Source organism: Acyrthosiphon pisum, chromosome A1 (genome assembly GCF_005508785.2).
Source record: "Acyrthosiphon pisum isolate AL4f chromosome A1, pea_aphid_22Mar2018_4r6ur, whole genome shotgun sequence".
NCBI lineage: Eukaryota > Metazoa > Arthropoda > Insecta > Hemiptera > Aphididae > Acyrthosiphon > Acyrthosiphon pisum.
Genome location: NC_042494.1, coordinates 71,257,235 through 71,272,827, shown reverse-complemented (window position 1 = coordinate 71,272,827; position 15,593 = coordinate 71,257,235). Strand labels below are relative to the sequence as shown.

Here is a 15,593-nt window from a genome sequence, read left to right as displayed (position 1 = left end):
GCTCCGTTAGCTTAAAAATTAGAGTGAATTGACCTTTTATAAAATCTAAAGGTAAGATTATTATCTAGACAACTTCATTGGCTTTTTATTATATTTTAATTTTTAAACGAGTTATGAGTACTTTAAAATGCACTAATAATTTACAATTTTAAAATACTCACAGCTCGCTTTGAAATTAAAATATAATAAAAATCCTATGAGGTTGTCTATAGATAATAATCTTAACTTTAGATTTTATAAGAGGTCAAGCTACTCTAATTTTTAAGCCAACGGAGCAATACGTGTTCTGCTTTGCGTATAATTTGTTATGTTATGCACTTGTAAGACGGAGACAACACATGCGGGTAACACGTTCTCTTAAAGGTAACAATATTATCTATGATATTAGGAGTTTTTTTTTAAAATTAAAATATAAAAAAATCCCAAGTCATTGTCTATAGATAATATTTTTACTTATAATTTTGGTAATATGTGTCAATTCACTCTAAAATTAAACATATCAGAGTTAAAAATATTTCAAAAGAATTACCGAGAGAAGACGTTGCTTCTTTTAAATAGTTGAATACTTGAATAGGTTGATTTAATCTAATATTATAATTTCTGGTAATGAAACTACACGAGAACTACTAAATATAAATTTGCTATGTAGGTATAACGCATTAACAAATGCAAATGTTCTCTATTCGATAAAAATGACGACCAATTCAAAAAATTATAAGCATTTTTTTCAATTTTTTTATTTATCTATTTATTCAATAAACTTATTTTGTTATTAAATATATTTTCCACTATCTAACCACCAGCAATGAGGCAGTCAGGTCCATCATACCAAGGTATTCGGTGTATACGCATAATTCAAAAAATAAATCCTAGTTCCGCTGCTGAATGTGTTATTATTGTATTGGGTATAGTATGTATTTTCATGGATAGTTTGTTATAATTTTTACGTATTATACGTTTGTTCTATAATTCGTGATGCGTATCGTAAACGAACAGTATATGATCGGTTTATACTATAACCATAAGTATAGGTTAAATATTTTAAAACAGATCTACACGGGAAACAATAAACATATAATGTAGGATAATTTATACCCTATAGCATTAAATCCTTTCTTTTTGTCGCCACAAGTACTTACATTTTATTTCCTACTGGCTACCATATTCTGTATCTATATAAAAACAAACAAGTGGTACGGCCCTTGGAAAACTAGTCGCCACCGACTGCGTTTCTTAACTTGAACAGAGTCCCATTTTTTTTTCGGATATATAAATACAATAATGTACGTAGGTATCTATTTAAACATTAAATATATCTAATACCAATTAGATTGATATTATTGTTATAAGATTCATCTATCTAATATCTAAAGATTGAAAATGTATTTTTCATGAATAGTTACATTCGTTATAGTATAGGTAAAATGTATAATTACACGATTTTTAACAGGAATTATTTATATATGTATTTTATGATTTTTTAACTTCAGGTTAGATCATGTTTTCTTATGAGGTATCTTAATATTTTGTATTGTAAACATTTTAAATTTGAATTGGATGTTGCGAAATGCGTTAAAATAATTTTAATACTATCATAAAAATATTTTAAATGTAGCTGTAAGTAATTAATATCTAGTTTAACGGGTAAGGCAAATCTGAACACATATATTATATTTATTCATATTATACATATTTTTTTTTATATTCTGGTCTCAATAACAGTCTGTTATTAGGTATATTTTAGTGGTTTTATCAGGTCTTTTTAATTTTGTGCGTGTGATATCTGAGGTTTAAAAAACAGTAGATATAAGTCGTCCGACTATACGATCGGGCTCTTGATCACGATCGTTGACGATGTAAACCACGGGTAGAGGATTTTGCTTGCCTAAAACAATGGCGTCACATTGTAACTTAATATCCACAGGCCACTCCACTTATTTACTTAACAGGAAGAACCAAAGCCCCTCTTCAAAAATTTGTCAGCACGTCTTTTTTTTTCCCACCCGACCCTCGGTAGGTATTTCCTGCCCGTCTGTCATGCCGGTGGTTCAGTCTAACGTATAGTTTATCTTTCTTGTGTTACTTATAAAAACACATTGCCACCGTCGATCGCGTTTCTCGGATATATTATTATGGAATAGTATTATTATTTAATAATTATTACGTTACTCACGTAGTCGTCCTGCGTCTATCATCCATCAAGGTATTTTTATACATACTAGTCTGCAGTTATAATAAATGTTATACAAGTACATTACAGTATTGCACGTTACACACTATAACTAACAGAGGCGTACTATAGTTACATACATTATACACTCGTATTATATTGTATTAATTATTACTTGATTGATGTTATAGACGAAAAAAGTTTTGTACTGATAACCTAAAATATATTTATTAAACTTCCTATGCCGATTTATATAAAATTAGTAACTTACATAAGTATAAAAAATATAGAGATATATTAATTATCCATGAATTATACACTTGTGATAGATTTCGGTACTATGATATAACTTCATTAATTCATGAAAAGTTAACACTGCTCCTAAAACATTTATACTAACGTATCAAGTTCTATATAATTTTAATATAACTTAAATAACATTATTCTTAAAAAAAGTCCAGTTTAAATAAACTATATGTAGGTACTTGACGTTCCCGATTCATTAAACCTATATAGCCTTTAAATGTAGCATATTTTTAAATAAAATAAAATGTAATGAATTAAATAAATAAAATATCAATATATGATGATACTGCGTGACAAACATTGTTATACTCAATTTGGTTTTTATAAATCGAAAAATTGTTCAGAATTAAATTTGAAATGTTTAAATTTACATGTTACGGAAGAAGTGTTTAATTAAAACTAAAGACCCTTAGGCACAAATTAATAAATCTTATAAAACAACTTTTATCTTGTAAAATGATTTATTAAATTCACGAATACGTGGCATGTCTGTACCACCGATCGTTTGCATGTTCTGTTAAGTGTTAAAAATAGTTTTTAACTAAACAATTCTACATATTATTACTTGATTGTTTTTATGTGCTATTATGTATGATTATCGGGCAGGTTAATTGCGAGGTTTTATTCTGAGCGTGGGATATACGGGGTATCCTTGACAATTAAATTGAACTCTCGGCATGGGAAATGTTGTGGTTCAAGCCCCAACACGTTAGGAAAAATACATCAGCTGGTACAGACAATGAACATTTTTTGAACAATAATAATATGAGTATAGTATTTTTTCAAACATTAATAATTTTCAATTTAATTTTGATTATTATATTTAGAAAAATTGCAATGTTCTTAAACAATCTCCTATACATAGATGCAGTATTATTACAGTATTATTTTTCACAGTTCATAATTATAGTAATGTTGTTTGGAATATCTGAAAACTATTTTATTTTACTTTTATTTATTGTTGACATCGGCTTCTATGAGGGCATACATACAACTCTGGAGGCGTAAATATTAGGATTTTAATACATATATCTATAATAACAGGTAACATTATTGCAATATTGTCTTTTGTTTTGAATTGTATCATAGTATTCAAATGTAAAGTACTAAAGTCTGTTAAAAAATTCTATGTATCTACGAAACTTTTATTAAGTAGGTACCTAGGTACAATGCAGTATATTTTATTTTTATCAAAACTGTATAGTGTTATTATAATAAGGTGGGTACTGTTTTTAAATATTGGATGATTCTATTAAGCGGAACGAAGAATTTATATTAATTTTTCAATCATGTTTAATTTTTTATTTTACCACAATTACTTTGATGTACAATGATTTTCATTTAGTCTTTCTATAACTTAATTATGCAATGGGTGCATTTACTTGTGTTCTAGATAACTGTTCGGTTGCTAAATAGCTAAGAAATCAATCGAAATTAAAATTAATGCAATATACATAGGTAATAATTAATATATTAATATATTTTTACTTTGCTAATATTGATTGATAAATCCATTCAAATTTAATTTCATACAAAAATATTAACGTCTAATATAATATAGAATATTATGATACTTAAATCGTTTAATGGTTCTTGAACCTTAGTTAAGATCATTTTCTCCCATAAAAATATTACATTATTTTATATAAATAAATAACGGTTTTATCGAGTGTTTTATTTTCAATTTTATTTTATTATACTCTTTCTCGAAAAATAAAAATAGGTGTTACTTAATATATTATATCATTGACATTTTAATTGAATACATAACATTATTGATATTTTCGAGAAAAGTTTTTTATTTTGATCCATTTTAAGTATGTACCATAATTGTAGTATATTTCTATAATATGTACGTACCTAACATCAACGACGAATAGACATAAAAAAGTGGCATCACTTGCAATGAAACTCGTCTCGTTGCATTCTAAGAAAGAAAAGGATGCCCACTTTATCCATCTCGTTTTACAGTGAACAACCCAGTTAATACATATATTGTGACGATGAAAAGTACTTTAACCTTGAACAATATTAGACTCACTTCAGGTTATTACTCCTCTTGAAAACTAGCATTTTCAATACTACGTAATACACCTTACTACCTTATTACTGACTGTTACAAATTAACGTATATTTTAATAGAATTTTTAAATCTGCAACTACCTCTGTGGCTGTATTTAATTTTTAGTATGATTTCAATTAGTATTACTTCCGTTTCAAAATAGAAGGTAACTCGGCTGTTATCCAATAATAAAAAAAATATATATTTTTTGTATAGGTAAGTAACCCAAAATAACTGTTTTCATGTTTTAATCACAATACTTTTTACGTGATCCATTTAATTAGTAGATAATAAGATTTAAGATGTAAAATAGACATTATCTGTTGATTATATTATGGTTTGTGAAAATAATGTGTATTCTTATTTTTATTAAATATATTATTTTGTAGCTTACCGTTATTGAATTTAAAAAAAAAGTTATATTCTTATATAGGTAAGCATATGATATATTATATTGTATCTATTTATACAAGTATTGTTACCACATATTATAACTAAGAATTTCTTTAAAAATAATGTTTTGCATACAAAATAATCAATATCTCTACATAAAAGCTCCTGACATTCATTACCAATTATATCAATATGAATCAGTGGTGGCTATCCTAAAAATAATATGCGTTGCTTAGGATATTTTTACTTGCCTGCCTACAGGCTACAATGGATGGTTCTTATTATTATTGATATTTAGACAAAAATATAAAAAACTGGATATAAATCATCGTCATATTATCTACGTAGTACCACAAAGATACAAAATACATCGGTACATCACCAATCAGAAGTTTACATATATTTTCGATTTTGTTTTTTATTAATTTTAGATAGTGCCAAATTATAATTTGTTTATAAAAAAATGTCTGACTGTTATTAAAGTAACAAAAATTGTTCCTTGTAGTAAATATATTGTTGGGATTCTAGGGGTCAAAAGTAAAATTGTCCAGTACTTTTTAAAATAGCCGGGAAAAACAATTAAACGGTTTGGGGAAGCTGTAGCTTAGCAATTCCATGGAATTTCTACGCAAAACCAGTTTTAAAAAAAACAGTACCAACAGGTATTTTAAATTGTTTAGTTTTTTAGTTTCTTTTCGATATGTGTTATGTTCAGTGATTAATAATTATTTATAATAAAATGACTCATTAAAGTGCAACATTTTTTAAAACATGTTACACCAGATAATGAGTCATTGTATAATAAATAATTATTAATCGTCCAATATCCAATCACCCTCCAGGCATGGGCCTTAAGATTACCACCACTGAATTATGAATAGGTACCTACTTGATAAAATTATTAAAATTTAACTTTTGAGATAGGTAATGATTTTTTTGTGATAAGTACTTGAAACTTTTTAGAGATTTAAATGTCCAAAATAATCAAATGTATATAATTTAACAGCCATGTAAAAATAACTTAAGTAAATAATATGTATTACCTTTATCTAAATATAATTTAATTTCGATATATTTATTTGTCATATCTTGTACATCGGCGTAATTAGGGTGGGGCTAAGAGGTCTTAGTCCCCTTTTACGTTTTTTTCTTTCTAGTCTCTTGGTTAAAATCCAAATCCTTGCATTAAAAAAACTGTCAAGGGTTTAAAGTGTAAAATAATTAATAAATATAATATGTTTACATAGGTACCTATACTGGCTATAGTCTATATTATAGTATATAATATCATTGATTATTAATACTAGTATTATATTTATATTGTGAATGTACGGGTTTATACTTTATATTTATTAAGATATTCAAAACATACATAGCTATATAAAAAGATAATTATCTAATAAGTAATATAGTTGTCAATAATGATAGCCATTTTATAAATATTTCTATCATAATATTATAGGGGTAAACAATTATAAAATTGTGTTGCATATTACACAATTTTATTGCCAACATTTTATTTTTTTCGACGAAAGGGATGCTTTTACTTAAAAGTTTATTTTCGACTTTTATTTTACTGGAGTCCCTTGTCTCTGCCCATCGGCCATCGCCCATGTGACTACTAAACTCTAGTTACGCTCTGAACAATAGGCGATCGGAGAGCTTTGAACTTTGGTTTTCAATGACTAGCCCCTTTAACTATTAAATCCTTGTTACTAGTAATCCTATAGTAGCTCCCATGTATCTATTGTGAAGTATTTATTGCTCGTCGGAGGTTTTTGAAATTCGTTTTATCGACACAATAAACGTATGTATTTTCCTTAACAGTTTCAGTGGCGTAGACATGACTTCTGAAAGGGGGGGGGGGATAAAAAAAAACTACATATCTAAATGGGAAGGGAAAATTGGAAAATCTCCCACCCTCTCAAAACTTTTTACTAAGGTAATAAAAAGCCAATAAGGGGGAGAGGGTTCTGACCCCTCGCTTCCCTTTTATACGCCTCTGAACAATTGATATAGCTGTGATCACAATCATTTTAGAGTCTATAAGCGGAGCAACGCATGTATTGAGTTTTACAATAATGTGTGTCATTTTTTAATTCTTAATTTTGTGTCTGTCATCAAGTGTTTTAGTGTAGAAAAATGCTTCAATAATGTTCAACAATTGATATTGTTGCTGTTAGTAAATTAGATCTAGTTGGTACCTTACGAAGGCCAAGAGTAAATAATTCAAAGCATACTTTTTAAAATAATTGATTAAAACTAACAAAAAATAGCAGAAAACTAGACTATAATAACGCAACACCAGTTTTCGAAAAAATCGATTTTCTTTTTATTAATTCATAAATAATAACCGCTGTCTTCATCAAATATTTAAACCAACATTTTCAACACATAATATAATTTTCAAAATATTTTGTCTCGTTTCAAGCTATTTATTAGAATTTTAAACATATTTTTATTTATGTTTCTTATGCAATGGTTTATAATATTTAATTAAAATATAATATATCACTTACAGTGAGTAGTTACTTTCATAGTGACTCAATGTCGAAACTAACTAATAAATATACGGCAGAGCAAGTTACCCGTTGTTTTTTATTTTAATACTATTGTAATATATATACAATAAATTATTTTTGTTGTGAACATTTACAAATAGAAGCAACACACTGTTATTAGTCTATCTTGAAATGAATAAGTACATTAGATATATATCCATAAAGTAACTGAGATATAAACAATCTCATTTTTACGATTAAGCCGCTTGTTTACTTAAATTAAATAAACGAATGAAAAATATTCATGTCATTATTTATTTTACAGGCTTCCCGGCTCCAGTTTACAAATGGTACAAAGATGGAAAAGAATTGGGAGATTTTTCATCTGAATATCAGTCGTTCCGTCTTTTAAATCTTAAACATGACGATGGAGGAACTTATCAATGTATAGCAAAAAATGAAGTTGGATCGATACTATCTCAAAAAATTGAAATAAACATTGCATGTAAGTTCAATATTATATTTAACATAACTACGATATAGTTCTATACCTATTATACAGCTATAATTTTATTAAATTTAAGTGGTTTTATTTTGAACGAACAATAACAGTATGTTTATATGGTGGAAAGTGTTTCAAGTGCATATTTCTGAGAAAGTGTTACTATCATTTTGTTACATTCATTTTGTTTACTAAATTAAATAACTTTGATCATTACTCATTAAAATAGTTTATATATTTTTCCTTTCTTTATTTTTAAATGCAATTATTTAGAAAATTCGTTTCAAATTCACACTACACTTGTAAGTTATAAGGATAAGTAGTTGAAACAATACTGGTCTTGTGATCTTGTGTGAATATTTTTAAATTTCTCTTTAAGCTGTTGAGAAACTAAGAACTGGAGGATATGAAAATTAAAAAAGTGAACAATTAAAGATGACTAATTTGTTTTATATATTTATTAAACGCTTGTATGAGTTTTATAGGTTAAGTTAATAAGACCTTAGTGCTTTTCAAATATTTAATTTTTAAATTAACACTTCAAACATATTATGTAATCCTCACGAAACTATTATTGATTTAATATATTTTGTATTAATCAACGGTTGTTATGTCTATACATATATTATTATGTGATATGGTATTATTAATATAGGTACCTACTATTAGACATCGTGATTTATATTATTTCTGCTCGCCTGTTCAAAAGTAAATAAACAGTGTGTATAGGTGCCATTGATTTTGTTATCTATTATAAGACAAAAGGTGTAGGTACGTTAATTTTATTTTTATATGACTCGTTAGACAAATTATACTGTAAATATACCTATAGTCTTGTATCTTCAAAATATTTAAAAATTATAAGAACTATTTTTCTATTTTTTTATCGTCAATAAATAATACACCCAAAAAATATAGGAGTGATATAGGTATTAAATATTTAAATATTGTATTATGTATATTTTTTGTATTGTGTTGCATTAATGGTCATACATCATGGTTTTCCTAAAAAATAGAACATCGAATGTTGGGTAGAAATGTCAAAACAATAATCGTTAAATTATTTTTGGGTGAGCCGATGGAATAGCTATTTAGTATTTATATTAGAGGTGTGTATTTATCGGCGCACGCCAGTTCACAATTTCATTCCCAAAATATACCAATTGGCAATTGCCTCCCATCATTATCGTAAATAAAAAGGATTGCCTCCGATGATCAGGGAGTTCGTATTATTTATGGGCTGTCTCCCATATAGAATTAAGCAGTAGTTTATAAATTTCACTAAAATAAACAACGTAATGAGATGAATTTATGTATACATTATACATAATCCGATAATGTATTATGTTATAATTATAAAAAAACGTATTTTTCTATTTTGTTATGATAAATATTGGTGTCTTAAGTAGATATAGGAAGAACATTATATACTATTATTAAATTGTTCAATACAGTTTTTTAGATATTTATAATTATGTGTACAGTTGAAAAAGATTAGTCTTAGGTATCTATACGATTATATACAAATAATACTATCAATATCGGTCGTAGGGAAAGTGCGACACTTTTTTGAATACAAATTTGAATTCCTGATACGTTCATTAGTGGATGATAAAAAATAATGTTTAAGAATACAGTAATACCGTCCCATTAAACTGAGATTTTGCAAAACCACGTCGTCGTTACCCCACCTGACCTAACAAAAAAAAATTCCACCGACCTAAAAGTTTTTAAATACATTACTAAAGCATATAGGTAACCATTTTTTAGAATAAAAATACAATTAAATTATATTATCTATAGTCTATATTACATAATATTTTTGTATACATTAAGTATATATTGCATAAATAGGTTAGTCAATGGTATTACATATAAAGTTATATGTTTTTTACAATGTACCTACGTTTAGCTTTTTTTAAATTATTTACAATATATGTTGCAAGTACATTTTTAAGGTTAATTAATGGTACATTAATAATACATTCAACTAATTTTACTACGTTTTAATTTTAGATATGGAAAATTTTATGGAAGTTACCGATCCAATAGTCAGAGTTGAAAGAGGCCAAGCAGCAATTTTAGATTGTCCACCAATTAAAAGCTACCCACCACCTATGGTACAGTGGTTAACTGATGACGGCACTCAGCTGTATGACATTAAATATGCCTCAGTTGCAGAGACCCATCAATTAGTGGTATTATCAGCCTCTGACAGCGACCAAAAAGCATACAGGTCAATTGAATATACCATACAATTATTTTAATATTTTATATCAAGAGATATATATTTCCTTCTTTAATAATTATTGTTTTAAATTTGTATGACAATGAAGTTATACAAGAGCTTATTAAATTTTTATAGGGTACACCTTTATATTACACTGTAAAATATGCGTGTTCATAATATATTCGCTTTAATTCTTTTAACAATATACCTATGTCTACTTATACCTAGCTATGCCCATGATAAAAGAACATGGTATGATGACATCTTTTCCAAATAATTGACCGACTGCGCACACAAATCGCGGTTCTTTTGATTGGTCAATAAATTCCAGCCAAAATGTATTAATTTAAAATAGTTCATCATAATTTTATTTATCTTAAATAAATAGTAAATTGCTATCATGTAATATACTATTATATATTAATATCTTAATATTATCATCTATATTTTTATTTTTTAACTTAATTACCACAGAATAAGTTATTGTGTAAGCTAATACTTAAATTATAAGTTACTTAGTTATCCCTTCATCAGTTCATCATGTCTGTTTGCATGTATTATGGTTGTAAAACCGGTAGCAAAAAAAAGGGATTATAAAGGATACCTCGGTGCATATCTATTCTTTCCCAAAATATGAACAACTGAGAACTATTTGGCTCAAACAAATTCGTTGGGGCAACAAGAAAAAAAAATATAAATTTTAATACAGGTATCACTAAAATAAAACATAACTAAATATCCTCTAAGATTTTATGTTAATATTTATTTATTACAGTGGATGTAGTATGTTCCTTACATTTTTCTGTAGTTATAAACGTTACTATTATAATTTTTAATACGGAAATATAAAATTGGATACTAAATAAAAATATCTAATACAAATTAATGATAACGGTTATTGATGATAACGTAACTGAACGGCGCGATGCCTACGTCACACGTCTTTTATCATGGCTATACCTATATTTATTGTTATTGACAAAGCAAACATTTTTATAGGGTGAGAGCAACAAATCCTTTGTTAGGAAAAGATGAATTTAGTCAGTATTTAAGAATCAACACCATAGGAGGATCTCAGTCCGGAGAAATTGCTCCCTATTTCGTCGTTAAACCTAAAGGAAAACATATAATCAAAGGTCATAAAACTACCGAGCTCCAGTGTATAGCCAATGCAAGGCCCTTACACGAATTAGGAACCCTGTGGTTCAAAGACGACATACCGATAGAAAATACAAACGGCGTTGATTACATTTACAACGATCCGTGGAACAGAACTTTATCACTTATTAATGCCAAATTGACTTATACCGGTCGGTATACTTGTCAGATTCGATTTGTATCTGGTGGATATGCGCCTATTTCTGCAGACGCTGATATTTTTGTCTTGGGTTTGTTAAAAAAATTATAAACGCATTTTACAAAATTATCTTATTTGAGTTTTAAAAAACACATCATTTGCAGAACCTCCAACATTTGTTGGTAATTTGAGGATGGAAACTCTTGGTGAATACGGGTCTACTGTTAGAATTAGTTGTGACACCATTGGGGTGCCACAGCCGAAAATAACTTGGTATCGTAACGCAGAAACGATAAGTCAAAACAATAGGTAATGAATAAAAATATATTCAAGTGAAAAAACCATTTCATACATCGTTGTTTGGAATTTTGTTAAATATATATTACGATTGTTTATTATAGGTATATAGTTGAAGAAGATGGTACTTTAGTAATAAAGAAATTGAACATCGAAGATTCTGGTATGTTTCAATGTGAAGCAGAAAACGAAGCCGGGACAGATTCAATTAGTACATGGTTGAAAGTTAAAAGTAAGTTCACATATACTCGTAAAAATGCTGTCTTAGTATTTGTATTTTTTTTCTTATTATTAAAATTAGGTTAATTTAAAATATTGTTTTTACTTTTTATCTTATCAGAATCGTATAGAATTCTAACAATAACTATAAAAATGGATTAGAATAAAAATAAAATAAATTTAACTCTTTTGTGCATAGTACCTACCATTGATTATAAATACATAGTATTTATAATCAATGATAGTACGTAATCAGTACTGTGAATTTAATTTACGTTATAGGTACTATTGTATCTATAGAGTCATACTATTTTTATAGTATATTATTTATAATAGTTATAGTTATTATGATAAAAATATTTCGATAATCCGTTCTAATTAATGAAAAATATTTATCTGTCCAGATTTCCCTTTAAGACTATTCCTAAATGGATTGATTCGTTTCAGTTTTGTGGGAAAATGTTATGTTCGTTAACGTATTTAGACTGTAACAATAAAAAACAAAAATACTATAGTCATCAAAATTCTGTTTGTAAATCCAATAAAATTATCGTGGTCGGGGAGCATGAAATCAGGATTTGATTACCCAAGTCGAAAATAAAAGTATATCTAATAATGATTTTAACGTTGACGAATCTAAAAAAGTTCTATGTATTTTATTTAAAAAAAAAAGAACAGTGTCTGTTTTGAGCCATAAAAATAAAATCCCAAGAAAAAAAAATTACGAATCTAAACATTAAATATTGTGGCAGACCTCTGATTTTTATAGTTGTATTACACAAGTCACTCTTTTGTACAGATTTGGCGTATATTATACATAATATCATTAATTTGTTGACTGTTGAACAATGTACGAAATGTAAATACTTTTATGGTTAATGTAGGACGTTCTAAACGTTGGACGAGAGCCTCTGTGTACAGAATGATGCCATGGCAACACCCGAGTGCCCGAAAAAATTTGCCTCGTAAGGTTTTGCTTAAAAACGCGTGGTTATTTGACGTAGCCACGGTGGAAATATTATTTTTTAGCACAGCACTTTGCACTATTATAGTTACGCATTACGTATATAGACACAAAGTTAAACAAAATATGTACATTTAATATGTAAATGTTGGGAATGGCGAAGTATTTAGGTATACAAACCATTCCAATGCCGTATTTTTTTTTTATTTAGTGAAGCTGTATTCTATAGTTTTGTTTGCACATTGTATGAGTGGCATAGCCAGGATTTTGCTTTGAGGAGGGGGGGGCTAATGATTTGCTATATGGGGGAGGCCTAGCTATAGAATCTCTCTTAAGTTTAGTATGGTGAAGTTGTGGTTTGATAACATTTTAAAATTGCAGCAGCCTACAGATTACAATTAAAATACATGGATACGTTTCACATAATATGTTCACTAAAACCATTTTTTAATTTCCTGAAATTTCGGAGGGAGGGCTGCAGCCACCTCAGTCTCTCTCATGTTTGCACCACTGCATTAACAATCAACCTCACCCTCTACAATTTTTTTTTTTACTTGGGCTGTCATTATAACATAGGGTTGGGATTTTGAAACAAAAAAATATTTATGCTATAAAATCCTAACTCTAGTTATTAGGATTTCAAGTATATTATGCAATTTAATAAACCGATATTATGTAGTTATAAAATTAGAATAATTAAAAAAAGTAATATTTTTTTAAGTGCCAAATCACAAATAATAAAAAGTTTTGAACAATTAATGTACTTAATTTTTATTGTAAACTAACTACTTAACAATATTTTTATTATTTGCTTCATTTTATAGCTACTGGTCCAATCATTGAGAATGAGCCACAAAATTCTACAGTTCTAGAAGGAAATGAAGTTATATTGTCTTGTAGAGTTATTGGTGCACCAAAACCAAATACAACTTGGACCTTTGGTGGTACGGTTTTGTGATTTAAAAACATTTAAAATTAATTAAAATATTATTAATTTTCTTCTGTTTTAGATTTATTTGTATCATTGAATGAGAGAATTCGCATACTAGATACAGGAGATTTATTTATATCGTCCACAAAAGTCCAAGACACTGGAAAATATTCTTGCATAAGATCAAATGAAGCTGGCACTGTGGAAATGCATGCTTATATTAAAGTTCTAGGTATTTATTTCTTTCATCAACAAATCGAGGGTTAAAACATTCATCTATAATTAGAAACTGAAGAAACAAAAATAGGAGTTTTCATTTTATCAAAATTGAAATTTTATTGTTTTAATACATATTTAGTATTTACTATTATTTTCATTAATATTATTAACCTTCTTTTTTAGGTAAGACTACTATTGTCGAACCACCTATGGATACTAGAGTTTTACTAGGACAAAATTCTATTATGAAATGTAAAGTGTCGAGTGATCCTTCTGTACTTTATCAAATTGATTGGTTTCATAATAACAAGTATGTGGTAATTCTTAATGTGTAGAGCCTTTTTAAATTGGTTATGCTATATAATTTATCAGGAGTCTCGGAGCTGGAAATTCAAGAATAAAAGTTTCAGCTGATGGTACCTTAGAAATAGGAGTTGTACGTGCTGGTGATGCTGGTGTCTACACTTGTTCAGTGTCTTCTCCTGGAGGCAATGAGAGAAGACATGCACATTTAAGTATACTTGAATTGCCTTATCCTCCAAATGTTGCTCAGGCTGAACGTGTGGGACCCAGATCTGTAAATGTTTCTTGGACTGTGGGTTTTGATGGCAATAGTCCTATATTAAAATATATTGTACAAAAACGACAAATTGGTAGGCATTGATAATTAATTGATAAATAATAGCTGCATATTTACTATTTATTATAATATTATTTAATTATTTTAAACAAAATTCCAGAAACTCAATCATTATTGGATCCACTTGTTGATTGGGTTACTGAGCTTACCAATATATCTGCAAATTCTCGTTATGTGGTCCTGGAAAATTTAAAAGCAGCTAATACTTACCAATTCAGAATCAGTGCTATGAATGCAATTGGTGAAGGAACACCTTCACAACCGAGCAATTTTGTTACATTACCACAACAAGGTTTGATCAATTAATTAGTGTAATAGAACTAAATTTTTTAATATTGTCTGTTTTTTAGCTCCATCTGGACCACCTTTAGGGTTTGTTGGATCAGCTAGGTCAAATTCTGAAATCATTACTCAATGGCAACCTCCCTTAGAAGAACATCATAATGGACAAATTCTTGGATATATTATAAGATATAGGTTACATGGTTATTTTAATAGTCCGTGGACTGATCATAATATTACTAGTGGGGTAAGTCTTTAATTTTATTATTTAAAAATATAAAATTATTCATGTTGATACCTATCTCATAATTAGGTAATAAATATTATACAGTTGCTAACTAATATTTTCCATCCGTTATATGATATTTTTCAGGCTCAGCATTATTATTTAATTCAAGATCTAATTACATGGAAAGACTATGTACTTCAAGTAGCATCCTACAATAATAAAGGAGTTGGAGTTTATAGTGATAGTATAAGAATAAAGACTAAAGAAGGAGGTTTGTTTTTATTTAATTTATATTTATATTTTTATATACTGGGTGATTTTTTTATCATAGAACACTCATTATTTCAAAAA

The 15,593-nt window shown here is 27.9% G+C and overlaps 1 protein-coding gene across 4 annotated transcripts in view; it reads left to right on the top strand.

The window, feature by feature from the left end:
- The window catches only part of LOC100169352 (protein sidekick), a 33,925-nt gene that overhangs the window by 8,185 nt on the left and 10,147 nt on the right, over positions 1-15,593 (top strand). For 2 of the 4 annotated variants that reach the window (XM_008191796.3, XM_003240958.3), the window contains exons 3-15: positions 7,758-7,937; positions 9,951-10,170; positions 11,164-11,552; positions 11,626-11,770; positions 11,863-11,990; positions 12,862-12,942; positions 13,766-13,885; positions 13,952-14,104; positions 14,275-14,401; positions 14,464-14,744; positions 14,832-15,023; positions 15,082-15,260; positions 15,387-15,513. In XM_008191796.3, the coding sequence (XP_008190018.1) occupies positions 7,758-7,937; positions 9,951-10,170; positions 11,164-11,552; positions 11,626-11,770; positions 11,863-11,990; positions 12,862-12,942; positions 13,766-13,885; positions 13,952-14,104; positions 14,275-14,401; positions 14,464-14,744; positions 14,832-15,023; positions 15,082-15,260; positions 15,387-15,513 (2,322 nt within the window). The remainder of the gene's footprint in view (positions 1-7,757; positions 7,938-9,950; positions 10,171-11,163; positions 11,553-11,625; positions 11,771-11,862; positions 11,991-12,861; positions 12,943-13,765; positions 13,886-13,951; positions 14,105-14,274; positions 14,402-14,463; positions 14,745-14,831; positions 15,024-15,081; positions 15,261-15,386; positions 15,514-15,593) is intronic. The other 2 variants (XM_008191797.2, XM_001952400.4) reach the window with 1 other exon arrangement.